This window comes from Lissotriton helveticus, chromosome 8, assembly GCF_964261635.1.
Source record: "Lissotriton helveticus chromosome 8, aLisHel1.1, whole genome shotgun sequence".
Taxonomy (NCBI): Eukaryota; Metazoa; Chordata; class Amphibia; order Caudata; family Salamandridae; genus Lissotriton; species Lissotriton helveticus.
In genome coordinates, this window is record NC_136069.1 from 301,912,779 (window position 1) to 301,927,174 (window position 14,396).

The 14,396-nt window shown below is 45.2% G+C and overlaps 1 protein-coding gene across 4 annotated transcripts in view; it reads left to right on the plus strand.

The window, feature by feature from the left end:
* Positions 1-14,396, plus strand: part of PARP4 (poly(ADP-ribose) polymerase family member 4) — a 2,216,130-nt gene that overhangs the window by 790,421 nt on the left and 1,411,313 nt on the right. For all 4 annotated transcript variants that reach the window (XM_078657066.1, XM_078657067.1, XM_078657068.1 and 1 more), the window contains one exon: positions 11,945-12,134. In XM_078657066.1, coding sequence (XP_078513192.1) covers positions 11,945-12,134 — 190 coding nt within the window. The remainder of the gene's footprint in view (positions 1-11,944; positions 12,135-14,396) is intronic.

A 14,396-nucleotide genomic window follows, 5' to 3' on the forward strand; every position in this document is an offset into this window, starting at 1 on the left:
AAATCCAGAGGGACTTCCTTTTTGGCTACTCTGTCCTGCAGTCCCTCCTCCAGGAGTGATATTGCTTGGGTATCTATTCAGAGGTAAGGAATCTGCGGCTAGATACCTCTATCAGATGGACAAGTTACTTACCTTTGGTAACGCCTTATCTGCAAGACATGATCTAGCCGCAGATTCCTTACTGACCCACCGATTCTCCCCACACTGGCGACAGGTTTTTATAGTCAGGGCTGATCCCTTTCAGGGTCCTAGTTGTTCAAAACGCACTACCAAGGTGGTGCCTGTATCACTACGGCTCAGACAATGCCTACAACATCATGTGGAGCCAACCAATGTCACCTACCGGCATGCAGGGTTAGTGCTCAAAGAAAAGTCTTCCAGATCCAGTCTGACACATGGGAAATTCAAAGGTGAGGAATCTGAGGCTAGATCATGTCTCTACTAGATAAGGCGCTAGCAAAGCTAAGTAACTTGTCCTTCAGGCCACTGAGCTTGTGAGTCTCTGCCAGCAGTTCAGTGGATTACCCTCAGTGTTGGCCCGGGCCAGGGGGCTGGAGCAAGATAATTGAATTCATTAATTCATTACAGGAAGCGGGGTGTGCATGGAGCACTCCTCCACATTTCGCCTTTTGCCCCACAGGGTTCCCCACCTCCCTGAGAGCCTATGCAAAGTGAAGAAGAGCGTCGTTACTCCCTCCCTTGACCCCATCACCGGGGTCCTGAATGAATGAAGAATGAGAGAGAGCGTCATTGTGTCCCTGACAGCGAAGGAAGGGGTCCAGTTCCCCATCTCTGAACCCTGAGTAAGAAGGAGACAGACAGTGTAGTTGCCCACCAACAGTAGCTGCCTCGCCACATTCCGGTGTCGGGGGGGGCAGGGGGCGGCAGGGCAGCCACCACAAAGGTGTGGGGAGGGGGAAAACAACGCTGCTTGCTCCCACATTGCTAGAGGAGATTGTCGGCTGGACAGGGAGCCAATCGGCTCCCTGAGCTGCCCCAGGGAAAAGAGGCAGGCGGGGTACCCGGGTGAAACGAGGTACCCCCATGAAAAAAATAAAAAGAAATCTGCGCAGTGGTAAAGAAATCTGTCTGGAGCTGCTCATCAATTATTCACGCTTCCCTCCTGGGAGCACTACATAATTCCCTGTGGTGCTGTTTTCTATTTTAAATGGACAGGGGCACCACCAACGATGTTGTGGGAAGCTGCAGTACACACAGCAGCCCCCTCACTGATTTGTGGAGAAAGAACTGAACAAATGTTGTTGGGGCTTGAAGATTATGATTCTCTCCCCCCCCCAGACCCACCCCTGGATTTACATGGATTTTTAAGCACTCTCAAGTCTGGAGCGTTTACTTCTGAACTGGGAGGCCAGCACCCTCTATGGGCTTGTGGTATGGGTGTATGGGTGTATTTTATGTAGCCTGCATACATATAAAAAGACACAGACCCGTTATGCTTATTTTCAAAGGTTTACTCACCATTTATGCTGGCAGTGATTGTTGAGCAAAGTTGAAATGGTTTATGAATAGTGATTACCACATTTACACCTGGGTGCTATTGATCACATGAAATGATGATGGTTTTAGCATGTGGATTATTTATCTTTTAATGGGATGTCCCCTGACAAAGCCAATAGGCCTGTTCTACTTAAAATTATACCTCTCTATATTGTCTGTCTGGTATAGGTTGGGGGAGTGGTGAGGTGCTGTGATTTTGGGAGTCAAGACACTTTAGGGGGTCAAAGATGATTTCATAATGTAATCAAAGGAATTTATATCTTCCTTATGTATATATTTGTACATTTATGCATAGTATTTAGGAGTGTATGTGTAATAAATTTACTTTTAATTTTTCTAAAGGAAAACCACTAACAGGACAATCATTTATTGGGTGTAATTATTGCGTGCCAGCGAATGGTGGTTACTAGCCAACACCACCTCCCCTGTGTAGGCCTTTGACTGCTCTGCTTCACTACCCTTAGAGAGTCTGGCACTGCAATGGGGTGCTTAGTTCCGGGTAAAGGAAAAATTGTGGCTCTATTACTTATAACTATTAACCCAATTTCCTACATTCTGTTTTCAATTGTCCATCCCAGGCTGCTCTCTGGAAACAGCCTGTAGCACTGGGGCTTTATCCAAACTGGAGCACTGACAACATGGGCACACTGAAATGCGAGTTTCCTGCACCTGGCCATAATCAACCTCTCGGAAGCAGTAATCACAAATAGACAAAAGGTTAGACTTGACCTAGAAACTTCCTCCTCTTGCATAACAGAAACTGCAGAACACACCTCACAAGTGCCATCAGCAAAATGGCAGTGTTCAGCAAGAACTAATCAGCAGACTCTTGCTAACAAAATCTTCATGGAATTTCTAAAGGTAGCTCTTCTTGTGTCACTCTCCTTACCTCCACTCTCCAGCCATAGGAAGGCAGGCGATACACTTCCATTATTTAGGCAAGCTGTCCTCATCCTCCATCCTGTGCCATGCCAAACTAGGGGCATCCAAACTGACTTCAGTACTCTGACTCACTCACACACAGCATTCTAAGACTGCTCATGTGCTACACACATACTACTGCGTGCACACATACACAGACACAGAGTATGCACATAGGATGTCATTGCAAGGTCCTAGGCTTCCACATAATGGCAGAGCTTTACGTAAAAGGTCACACTCACAATCTCAAAACACAGTATGCCACACCACCGCTTTATGTTGTATGTCCAGCACAGGGACAGTAGTCACCTTCCCATTATGAAGACATGATTGATGTGCATTATTGAACAAGTCTGTGACCTCTCATATCGTCAGGGATAGGACTGTTGTGACGCTTGGGCTAAAATAAAAGTCAGGATACCAGATACAGTTGAGCACTCTTGGCAGGAAAACAGGCCCGTAAATCATTTACAGGAAATAACATATTTCAGTTTTTCAATCAGTCACTTATTAGGATATCATAGAACAATCAGTTATAAATCAAAGTGCCCTTAGTCATCCACAGCATCGTTTGTCTCAGATTGATAAGTAATAGTACAGAAGCACAAATGTCCACATTGGCCAATATTGCTTTATTTACTTGATCATACTCAATATACACGCTTCAGTGCCACAACCTTTCTGCAAATTAATGTATTCATGGAGTTGCTGAGACAGTTTCTTACAAAAAGGCATCATAACTGCATGGTTTGGCATGTTTTTTCTAAGTAAACGCTGACTGGAAGAGACATCGACTGAGTCATTCTGTTGTTTTGTGTTAAGAAATTGGGGCAGTGTGTCCCGGGGCTTTGGTGTAAGTGTAACAGCCCAGGGTAGGGGTTTCAAGATGATAATGCTGCTAATTAAGATCTCACAAGGCTAGTGAGGTGAACACCTTTTGTTGATCTGGCAGACACACCTATCTGAGGGGAGTGAGCAATGTAGAAGTGGAGGAAGGCAACATCTCTTGCCTGAAAGTGATAAACTCAAAAAAACAAGGAAAGCAATATAATTTCAAAAGCCTTGAAAGCATAAAAAGACTAAGGGGCTGATTTAGATGTTGGTGAACAGGGACCTGCATTCCAATGGTGATGGAGACTCCTCCCTCCACCCTCAAGGCCCCCTACCCCCTTTCAACACAATGGTCCACCTGCCCAATTTAAATGCGGCCAGACAATAGGTTTGGCTATGGCTGTGACTACTCCGTCACCGCTGTAGCCAAACTTCTCTGACGGATTAAGGGCTGCCAGAGACTTGGCTATATGTCTGTCCACCCAATTAGGATTGGCGGACATCTAGTTGTTTTTTATTTTACTCTCCGTCACTGTCAGGCAACCCCTGGCTGTAAGGGTCCATTAAAAAAAATGCCCCACCCCCCTCACCCCCCTCACCATGGGATATGACTTCTATTACGTGGGGGCATTATCTTTCTTATTTTTAAAAAGATCACGCTTTGGGGAAACAGTTGGGTGGAAGGCTCTGTCATGTTGACAGGGCCCTGCACCAAACGGCGAAAAACATTGAAAGGAACCGCTGTGAAGGCGTTTCCTGCCAATGCTTTAGAAATGACTGTTAGCGGAAGCTGTTGGTACTTTCACCGACAAAGAATGAAACTCTGGATACTTTTGGAAAACATGGCGGCAGCTAGCTAGGCTGCCGCGGTGCTCCGGAATGAGCTCCTGTTGAGATCTCCCCCACCGCTTTGATGACAGTAAATTTTGAGGGATGAACTAAGTGCAACTACAGCGGAGGCACAGCCGTGTTTAGAATTTGCCCCCTCGGAGGAAAACATTTACCGGGATTTCGGAGCTGTGGTGAGATGCGGGGCTGCGTTCCGTCGTTGGAGGTTTCTTGCCGGGCAGTCCGCTTTCTATGTACACGCTGCTGGGCCGGAGTTGGAGAAGGAGAAGGACGGGTTCGTTGTTTCCTCGTTGTTTGTCCCGGGGGCTCTGCTGCCCAGAACTGCGCACCTAAACTGCTTGGCTATTGTAACAACGTTTTTTCCCCCCGGGAGGCTCCTGAACCCCTCACTGGTTGTACATCACCGGAGCCGCGGCTACGGCTCTGGTCTGCCGCGCTGGAGCTGAGGAGGGGAAGGAAGCTGCGAAGCCTGGGCCAGCCTTTCCGGGGTTCTTCGCTTGCAGCAAACTCATGTTGTGCTTCTGGCAAAGTGGTCTCTAAGGCAGTTCAGTCACTAGCATCTGTAGCTGCAACAGTGGAGGGGCCAGAGGCTTTGGAAGGCGGTAAGGCTATTGTTTCTGTAGACTAACTATCCACTGTGTTACATCAGGGCCATTAGGGTCACCAGGGGAGGCAGCCGGCTACATTACATCTGAGGATTTGTTATATACCCCCAACAAGGAGAACGGTAAGCGGGGGCGGAAAAAAAAGGTTGCTTCGTTAGGGGGTAAGTTTGTTGAATTTGGTGAGGCTGTTGACCCTAGCTTTGAGGGGCCAGCTGGAAAGAAATCCTCTTCCTACCTAAATACAGAGGTAAAATCCAGAAGCACTAAATATAAGGCTAAGTCTTAGGTTAAGACCAAATGCCCTAAAGCAGTATTATCTACAGGGTCAAAAATTACCCCATCGCTCCGCTCCTACTTCAAAGTAGTTCCCCAAATACTGCGCCTGTCAGAAGATCGTACCATGGCATCTGTTATAGATTCCCCTTCCCCCACCCTTGGGATATCATCCCCCCTACCAGCGGTTGTTGCTGAGGTTGTTGCTGAGGCTGAAGTCAGGGTAATGTCACCCGTCGTTCCTACTTCTGTCCAAGAAGAAGAGGAGGATGCACAGCGTCCGCTGAGGGCTGGAGTGGAGCAGGAGGATGGAATGGGGCTACAGCCCCCTCTGGACATAGAAGGTCAGGGTTCTCCGGAGCTGGGCTCCTTACAGAGCCAATTTCTGGCAGTTGGACCGACCTCTGGAACCCCCCCTAGCAGGTCTATCAGGGATGGAAGATGGTGCTACAGGAGGAGGAGGAAGGGGTGTGTCGGAGAGTATCAGGGAGCAGCAAGAGGACTGTTCTGTCCAAGTTGAGTCTGGGGCTGAGCCCTCTATATCTGCAGCTTCACTAGTGGGAATGTTTTCTGCCCTTACATTGGAGATAAGGAAGGGCTTTGCTGAGTCTTCCGCGAACCAAGCCAAGATAAGGAGTTATTGTGAATCACTGGAAAATAAGATCGATGGGCTTACCATAAGAACAGGGGTCCTGGAGGAGACAGCAACAGCACTTACGACCCACTTGGATCAGGCAAAACGTGATATTCAAATAATTTCCAGGGAAGAACAAGCGCTCAGCGAAAGGATGGAGTCGCTAGAAAATAACGCGAGGCGTGGGAATATTTGTATTCTTAATGTGCCGGAAGGGGCAGAGGGCTCAGACATAAAACGGTTTATTACCGTTTTGTTGAAGGAGTCTCTACGTTTAGAGCACCCGATCGAAGAACTGGCTTTGGATATTCAAAGAGTTCATAGAGATCCCTTAAGGAGAAATCCCCAGAGAACTAAGCTGCGTAAAATTCTAGTCAACTTCCACACATATGTGTTGAAAGAGCACATTCTTAATCTGGCGCTAAAATAAAAATCATTGGATGGGAAGGGGTTTACCTTTCTAATCATATCGGATCTCTCCAGAGTAACCTTGGTGAAACAATGGGAATTTGGGAGGCGCCTGGACGCTTTTAGGAGGTTAGGTGCAACAGCCCAGCTCACGTTTCCGGCTGCCCTAAATATTATGCCCTAATAACAAGATGTTCAATATTAGATCCATTCAGGCAGCCGATGAATTATTAATGGAGCTGGGCAATAGGAGTAAATAGCGTAGGCAGCATAGGTAGTATAGGTGAATGATTAAGCTAGGCTTAACGTCACTCAGCTAATTTCATACTTGTGACGCTTCCTTTTGCCTTTGTAAAATATTCTTACTCCTTCTTTTTTCTTCCTCTTTCATTAATCAGCTGTGATAATTACCCTTAAGGTATAAGGTACAAGGTAATTTGTTCTTCCCTTCATTTCTCTCTACCTCTTCCCCTAGGGGAATGGCCGGAGCGTCTCGGCGGGAGCTCACGGAGGGGCGCTATCTACTGAACTATGTTCTGGTTAGATATTGCAAGGGTTTTCCAAGGGGTGGGTGGGGGGGCACTTGGTAAGGGTTGGGGGTGGGAGGTGGCAAAAATGTAAAAATTTCCTCAGTAAGCAAAAATGTGTTAAAGGGGATGGTAACAGACAGTTTTTTGGTAAAGATTCAGGGCAGCAAATGGCACGTATAGTTTTACCTTCTCTTTCTCTTCATCATTTAACAAGGTATGGGTAGCATAAAATATTTCTCCTGGAATGTTAATGGCCTCCGTACCAAGCCTAGAGCGAATAGAATTTTGCAGTATCTGCGTGACCTGGATGCGCAGGTCATTATACTTCAGGAGACCCATTTAATTCAGTCAGAAATGCTTGCCCTTATCAAGAGAAATAGGTGGGTTGATTTTGCAGTATCTACTAGCCAAACAACCAACACTAGAGGGGTTTCAGTTATTTTCAAAAAAGGGGCTAAGGCAAGGCTGATATCACAGGCGGTAGACCCAGGTGGCAGATGGGTCATCGCGTCAGTGGTAATAGCTGGTTCATAAATCACAGTCCTGGGATATTATGGGCCGAACCAGGATGACCCATCTACTCTGGAGTCCATCTTTTCACATTTCCTTTCCTTTCCTGAGCCTGCTATCATTGCCGGAGATTTCAACGTGGTACTGGATCCCCTGTTGGATAAATCTGCTAATAGTCGCTCCCTAGTTCTTTCCAAGGTAAGGTCCGTGTTACAGAGTGCGATGAAACAATATGGATATGTGGACATCTGGAGAGAGAGGTCTGGGCAACAACAAGGGGTTTCCTTTCAGAACTATAAGTACCATCACCAGTCCAGGATAGACTTTATTCTAATTAGCCTGCGGCTGGTAGATTCCGTTAGGTCCATCGACTACTTTCCTTTACATCTATCAGATCATTCTGCAGTAGTATTGGAACTGGTTCAGCCCACTAAGAGGTCTCTCCCTAGATGGTCCTTTGACCGGTCTCTGCTATCTTCTCCAGAGGACATCGCGTATCTCAAGTCTGAGGCCCATAATTTTATGCTATCTAATAACGGTTCAGCGACTACTAGGAATATCTGGGACTCGTTTAAGGCCTTCTTGAGAGGACTTATTACGGGGAAAGTATCCTATCGTAGGAAGCAACACAGGGAGGAAATTACCTCCATTGAAGCAAGGATTCTTCAAATCCAACAGGATATAGACATCAACCACGGGGCTTCTGACGTTGTCCTAAATCCCCTCCGGAATGAACTGTTGGTCTTGAAAGCTAGTTTGGGATCAGTATGAAATCTCAGACTTCAACAGAGATGGGAGGCCAGTAAGTTGGCTTATTTTGAGTATAGTGAGGGTGCAGGGAAACTATTGGCGTGGAAGACCAAAGTAGATCAGGTCCGCAATAACATAGCCGCTATCACGGTGGACAATAACATCTTTTCATCAGATGAGGATATCAAGGGAGCCTTCAGAGAGTTCTTCCAATCTATATACAGAGAGGATAATGAGATCTTACCTGAGGCTGTTGAGGGCTGGTTGAGGGATATTGATCTACCTTCTCTCTCCTATGAGCAATCTCAACTGTTAGACAGCACTATCACTGAGGAAGAGGTAAGGTCGGCTATAAAAAAAAAAGTAAGAAGGGGAAGGCGGCTGGGCCCGATGGGTTGCCGGCGGAAATCTACAGAGCTCTAGAGATAGAAATCGTCCCCTTTCTTACTACACTTTTTAACCAAATCTTACTTGAAGGTTACTTCCCTCCTGTATCTTGGGATAATGCCTCTATCACCCTCATCCTGAAACCGGGAAAACCTAAGGATGCCTGTGGATCTTATAGGTCAATAACAATATTAAATGTGGACTACAAAATCTTCACCACTGTCCTTGCATCTAGGCTGGCCCTGATTGCGCCTTCTGTCCTCCATCGTGACCAAAAGGGCTTTGTGAGGGGGCGACAGCTATATGAGCTAACGTACGATCTGATAGGAGCCATGGATATGGCTTTGGCCGGGAACCTGCAGTTGGCCGCCCTCACGTTGGATGCAACTAAGGCCTTAGACAGGGTCAATTTGGGTATACCTGTCGGGGGCCTTGGCCAAGTTTGGCGTGGGGCCGGGGTTCCGTCGTGCGGTCGGCCTACTATATCGTAATCCAACGGCGAGCTTATTAGTCAACGGTGACCTGTCGGACCCCTTCACTATCACTAGGGGGACACGGCAGGGCTGCCCACTCTCCCCCCTATTATTTGATTTTTACATCGAACCCTTCGCGCAACAACTGAGGGACGAGGCTAACATCAGTCCTTTTTCTTACAGAGGGTGGGAGAGGAAGGTATCCCTATATGCCGATGATGTGCTTATCCTCACGTTAAAAGTTAGTACCGCACTCCCCGCAATTCTAGAAATTGCTCATGAATTTGGTCAAATATCTGGTTATGAAGTCAACGCTGCAAAGACCGAGATGCTTGTCTGGAATGACAATGGGAGTGCTATGGAGGTAGAGGCAGGCTCTTCATTGCGGTATCTGGGCCTAAACATAGTGAAAGATATTAACAAACTTGCCCTAGTTAACCTCTCAGCCGTAGCTAAAGAGTGTCGAAAGTTATTGCAATCATGATCTCACCTCCCACTTTCTTTAATTGGGAGGGTTAATTTAATTAAAATGTCGATTCTGCCCAAAATCTCTTTTCTATTTAACATCATTCCCCTATATTTTGACCAATCCTGCTTAGCTAAACAACAGTCAGACATTACATCTTGTATTTGGAATAATCACCTGCCGAGAATAGCCTGGAAAAAACTCAGACGACGTTGGGACAAGGGGGGTTGGCGGCCCCTGATTTAAAGTTATATGCTTGGGCTTTCCAGCTGTCTCATACCCGTATGTTGCTGAAAATGCCCACCGACCATGGGGTGGGCTTAATGTTTTCAGCCATGTTGGACGGGGAAGGCGTTAGTCAGTCGGGCTTCCTTTTTAAATTCGGTAACCCGAAATTTTTTTTAAAATATTAAACTGAAGGTCCTACAAGGACTGGCGAAAATGTGGGTTGAGGTAACAAACTCTATTAAGCAGGGGTACTTCTGTGATAGAACACTGCTATGGGGGTTACCTGAAAGTCCCGCATGGCTAGGAGATAGCTTAGCGTTGCCCTTGAGAAAGGCGGGCCTTGAAGTGTGGGGAGATCTCTTTTTTGAAGGTGATATGCTTTCATGGGAACATCTCCAGACCAAGATCGGCCCCAACCTATCAAAGTTTAAATACCTGCAAATGGTCAGCTGGACTCAAGCTTATAAAACTCTACCCCTCAGGAGGAATAAGTATGCACTGGGAGGCTATAGCCTATTAATTGCAAATCTTGTAAATAGTGGGCCAATCAAAAAAGAGATCTCACAGTGGTACAAACTAATACTTGATGAAACGGACGGGGAATTCAGCTTACCAGATCGGCTGTGGGGTCCTTCAATTATTGGCCAAAATCTGCAAGAGCTTTGGTCCGCTTCATTTGGGCTTTTAGGGAGTCTTGTGAAGCCTTCATGGTTACGCAGAAATCATCTTTATACCCTGCATAGAGCGTATTATTCTCCCCTCAGATTATCTAAGTTTTCAATAGGCAATTCAGTTGCATGTGCAAGGTTTGGGCTGTTGGCAGCATCGGATACCCATATGTTTTTCGAATGCCCCCGTTTAGCTGTATTGTGGGAAGCGATCAGCAACACTCTTACAACATCATTGGGTGCTCCGGTTACCATTGATCTGCCTCTGGCAATTTTTGGGATCCTTGTGGGAGTACAGAGCGCTGCCAAAAGCTTAGTGTTTTATGCTGTACTATTAGCAAGGAGGAAGATCTGCAGGAAGTGGAAGGACCCTTCACCTCCTTCCCTCAGCGACTGGCAGGTGTCAGTCTTGCAGACCGCACTTATGGACCTCTCTAGGTCAAGAGTAAGAGGGCTTTTTGGCATTTGTTATCATGGGTGCAGTGAAGTGTCTGGGTTTTTTTTTTCCCCGGGTCCGATGATTACCTTACTATGGTGTTTTTTTCATCTCTTACACCATTTGTACAGCCGTTCTCCGGTCCTAGCCCGGTTCCGTCTTGGCTGTCACTTCTACCAATGGTTACAGCTGAGGGATGTCGGTCCCCCCCACTTAGTTCGTTCTTTATCCCTGCCAGTTTTGAAAAAGACAGCTGGTTGAAGGCTTATTTCGGTCTGGCACTTGATACCATGGTGGTAATGAGGACACAAAAAAAAAGAAATTACTGTTAGCTTGGAGATAATTTCTACATTTGGTGGGCTACATCTCCGTCAGGGCGACAGAGTAATTTACTCCATTCACTGTGGCAGAGAAACAGGCCTCCCGTAGATATCTAGATCGGGCCCAAAGTGAGTCATCAAGTTTGTAAAATTCTAGGAAGATTTGAAAAGTTTCTTTAAAAGTGCTGACTATTCTAGACTCACAACATGATATCTCAATTATGAGAGTTTTGCATTTCTAAAGTTGATTTCTATTTGCTTTGGTTGCCTCAAGTATATATAGTGGAGTGCCAGGTCCTTTCCCCTGATTGGTTGTATTGTTTTTTGGCATATTGTAGCCCAAACCATTTGTTGAGATGCTGAATGTTCTGTGTAAATTTCCATGTAGGTGGAATTAATGCGCAAAAGGCTAAGAGGAACCATTTTATGTGAGACAGAAGTACTTCTTCTCATGCATGGGTAAAAAAGAGTACGTCATAAGAGTGTGATAGATATTGTGAACAAGTGAGTGATGGGCGGAAGGGGCAGTCACTGCCTCTGGTTGAAATTCGGTGGGATGCCTTGATAGTAGTAAAGGATATGTTAGGCAGTCATACCAAAAGAGAACAAACCGGGGAAGCTGGTTGATGGCATTTTAGGCAGGTGCCAGGTCTAGAGTAAATGCTAGGTTCTATGTAGGAGACAAAACTAACTGCTCTTAGTCAAGTGCATTGAAGTAGGTAGATTGGTATCTAGCTATTGAAACAGAATAGTTCTTCATTTATCAAAAGCATTGAGGAGTACTAAAAAGTTGGAAAACAGTGTTCTACTTGTAACATGTGGTGTTAATTTTTGAAATATACCAAAATACCTGCTCTGTCATTCTGGACCTGTGCACCAAAACAGTTGCATTTCTGGATCTGACATTGAAAGTGCTTTTTAAAAGTTAATGTGATACTGTAGAAGCTTGTTGTGTGTCCTGCAGCTTAGAATAGTCCAGCACAATTTTGCAAAATGTTTATTTACATGATAGTATTTACAAAATGCTGTACCAGAAGCAGAATTATAGGAGTAGTTTGAGTTTCCATTTTAATGACCAATGAAATGTACTGATTTGATCTTATTTAACCAACTTTAACAGAGTGGTTTTCATTGCAGGCCTGCATGCTTGTATTTCAACCAGATCTTGATACTGAATCTGAAGAAGAAGAATTCAATGAAGTCATCATCTGTTTAGATTGCTCCAATTCTATGAGCTCAGTCTTTCAGCAGGCTAAGAAGGTTGCACTACTTGCCCTGGATGACTTTTATTTCAACAAATCTCTGAATATTATAAAGTTTGGCACCAGTAAGTAATAGTTAATATTTAACTTTGTAATGTAGGGCTCATACTAAATATGTTTTCTGACGTTGGTATTCTTTTTTTGCTTACACTGCAGATAATAGTTTCATATTCCAGGTTTATAGTCCTTTTAATTTAAGGAGCTGATGGTAGGACATAGCACCAGCTCATTCTGATCAACTGGTGCTAAAACACTGATTAATAGGGTGGAACGATTCTCTGTGTCGCTGAGTTAAAAAAAATATTTTTCAGGAAACGCACAACAAACTTAAGTAGAGATGTGTTGTATGTTTATTGTTGTTCTGTTTGCTCTATTTCCCCTAGGTGTAAATTGTGCATATGCCATTTGGAAGAATTTTTTTTGTCATTGCCAATTTAAGTACATCACAATTAATAGCTGATAACAGTATATTGTCTAATATCTCAAAGATTCTCTCAGCCCTCATCAGTCAAAAATATAGGAATCAATCCTCTTTACCATCAATTCCTGTTAGAAAAATGTACATTCTTAGGCTTATTAGTGTATGGTTTTGTGTCTTCCTTCTTACCAGCACCTTGCCTTTAAGCCACTCCCCTCCTCTCTATCCCTTGGCCTACAGGTTTGTACTTATTCCATTCCACGTGTAGATGTTTTTGTGGTCTGCTTCTCTCCCCACAATGCTGCCATATCTCTCTACTGAACAACAATACATTTTTACACCCCCATAGTCTCTGGAAGATCGTTTCTACTTACATCGCTGACATTTTGAGGTGTTGCTTCTCTCCATTGCAAGAAGTCTTAATAGTAATTAATATAGTTAATGGAAATAATTAAATTGTGAGTGTAGAGGAAGCAGATCCTGTGGTCGATGAGATGCATCAAATTTCTTCATGCTGTGGTGGCAATGCGCTGGTTCTGAAGCCGATGCTCCGAGTTGAGAGGCTTTGATTCCGTAGATGATGCACTAGGTTTATCCATGCACTCAAGGGGATACGCCGATCTTTCCACACTGCATCTGTGACAATGCATTGGTTTCAATGCACCATTTCTTTAAAGCAAAGCGATGGTTCCAACTGCGATATACCATTTCTGCTTCCTCAACAGGGTCGATGGGCCAGTTCTGCTACACGCAGACTGGAGATGTGTCTATTTTACTGGAGCAAGCACCTGTGTCCACTTCCAATGGACCAGGCTCAGGAGCAGGTGATAAGACTTTGATATCCAGGAGTCTCAAGCAACAGGAGGCAAGCCAGCAAGCCTTGGAGATCACTTGGGGTTCAAGGCAGAGTCCTGCTCTCCCTCAGCAGAACCAGAGGGCAACAGGCAGCAGAGCAGCACCGCAGAAAAGCAGTTCTGCAAGAGCAGCGGTCCAGCAGAGTGACAGTCCATGTAGCAGCACAGCAGTTCTTCTGACAGAGATTCTTTACAGGTCCAGAAGTGTCTGATTTGGTGGGGTCAGAGACCCAGTACTCATACTCAGTTGTGCCTCTGAAGTGGGGGATAATTTCAAAGAAGGGTCTTTCAAGGGCACAGAAGCCCTTTCTTCCTAGCCCTGTCTCCAGACTCGCTACAGGTGGGGTAATCAACCCTTTGTGTGGGATGTATGACATTACAACGCATGCTTTTACCACGCATGCTTTTACCACGCATGCCTTTACAACGCGGTTTTTACAACGCAAACCTTTACAACGCAGAGCGCTTTGGGGGGCTGGATAATGAATAGTTTAATTTACTATTCCAACTCCAGTCACCGTGGACACTAGGGAAGGTGTTGGATAGTAAATTAAACTTATTCCCTATCCTAGAGCGCCCCCCAGCGCAATGCGTTGTAATGGTTTGTGTTGTAAAAGTTGCGTCGTAAAGGCAATGCATGGTAAAAGTTGCGTTGTAAAGGATGTTTCCCCTTTGTGTGGGGACAGGATACTACCTATTCAGGTATAATAGTCAGCTCCTTCCATCCTGCCCAAGGTGAGCCATCAGGATGCAGATGCGCACTCAGACACACCTAACCTTAATTTGTGTGTGGCTGTCTAGAGGGAATGCACAAAGTCAAGCTGTCACCCACCCCACATGGGTATTGATGAATGGCTGCAGGCACTCAGAGCTTTAGAGCAGAGCAATGTCCTCTTTCTAAAAGTGACTATTAGAAATAGTAATATTATATCCCACTTTACCAGCAAAGAGGATTTATCATTACCATTCGTAAGATATAAAACATGACAGAGCTACTCTTTCCTAGAATTTCAACTTAAAAGTGTAATAAGGAATTCCCAATGGTAACCCATGTG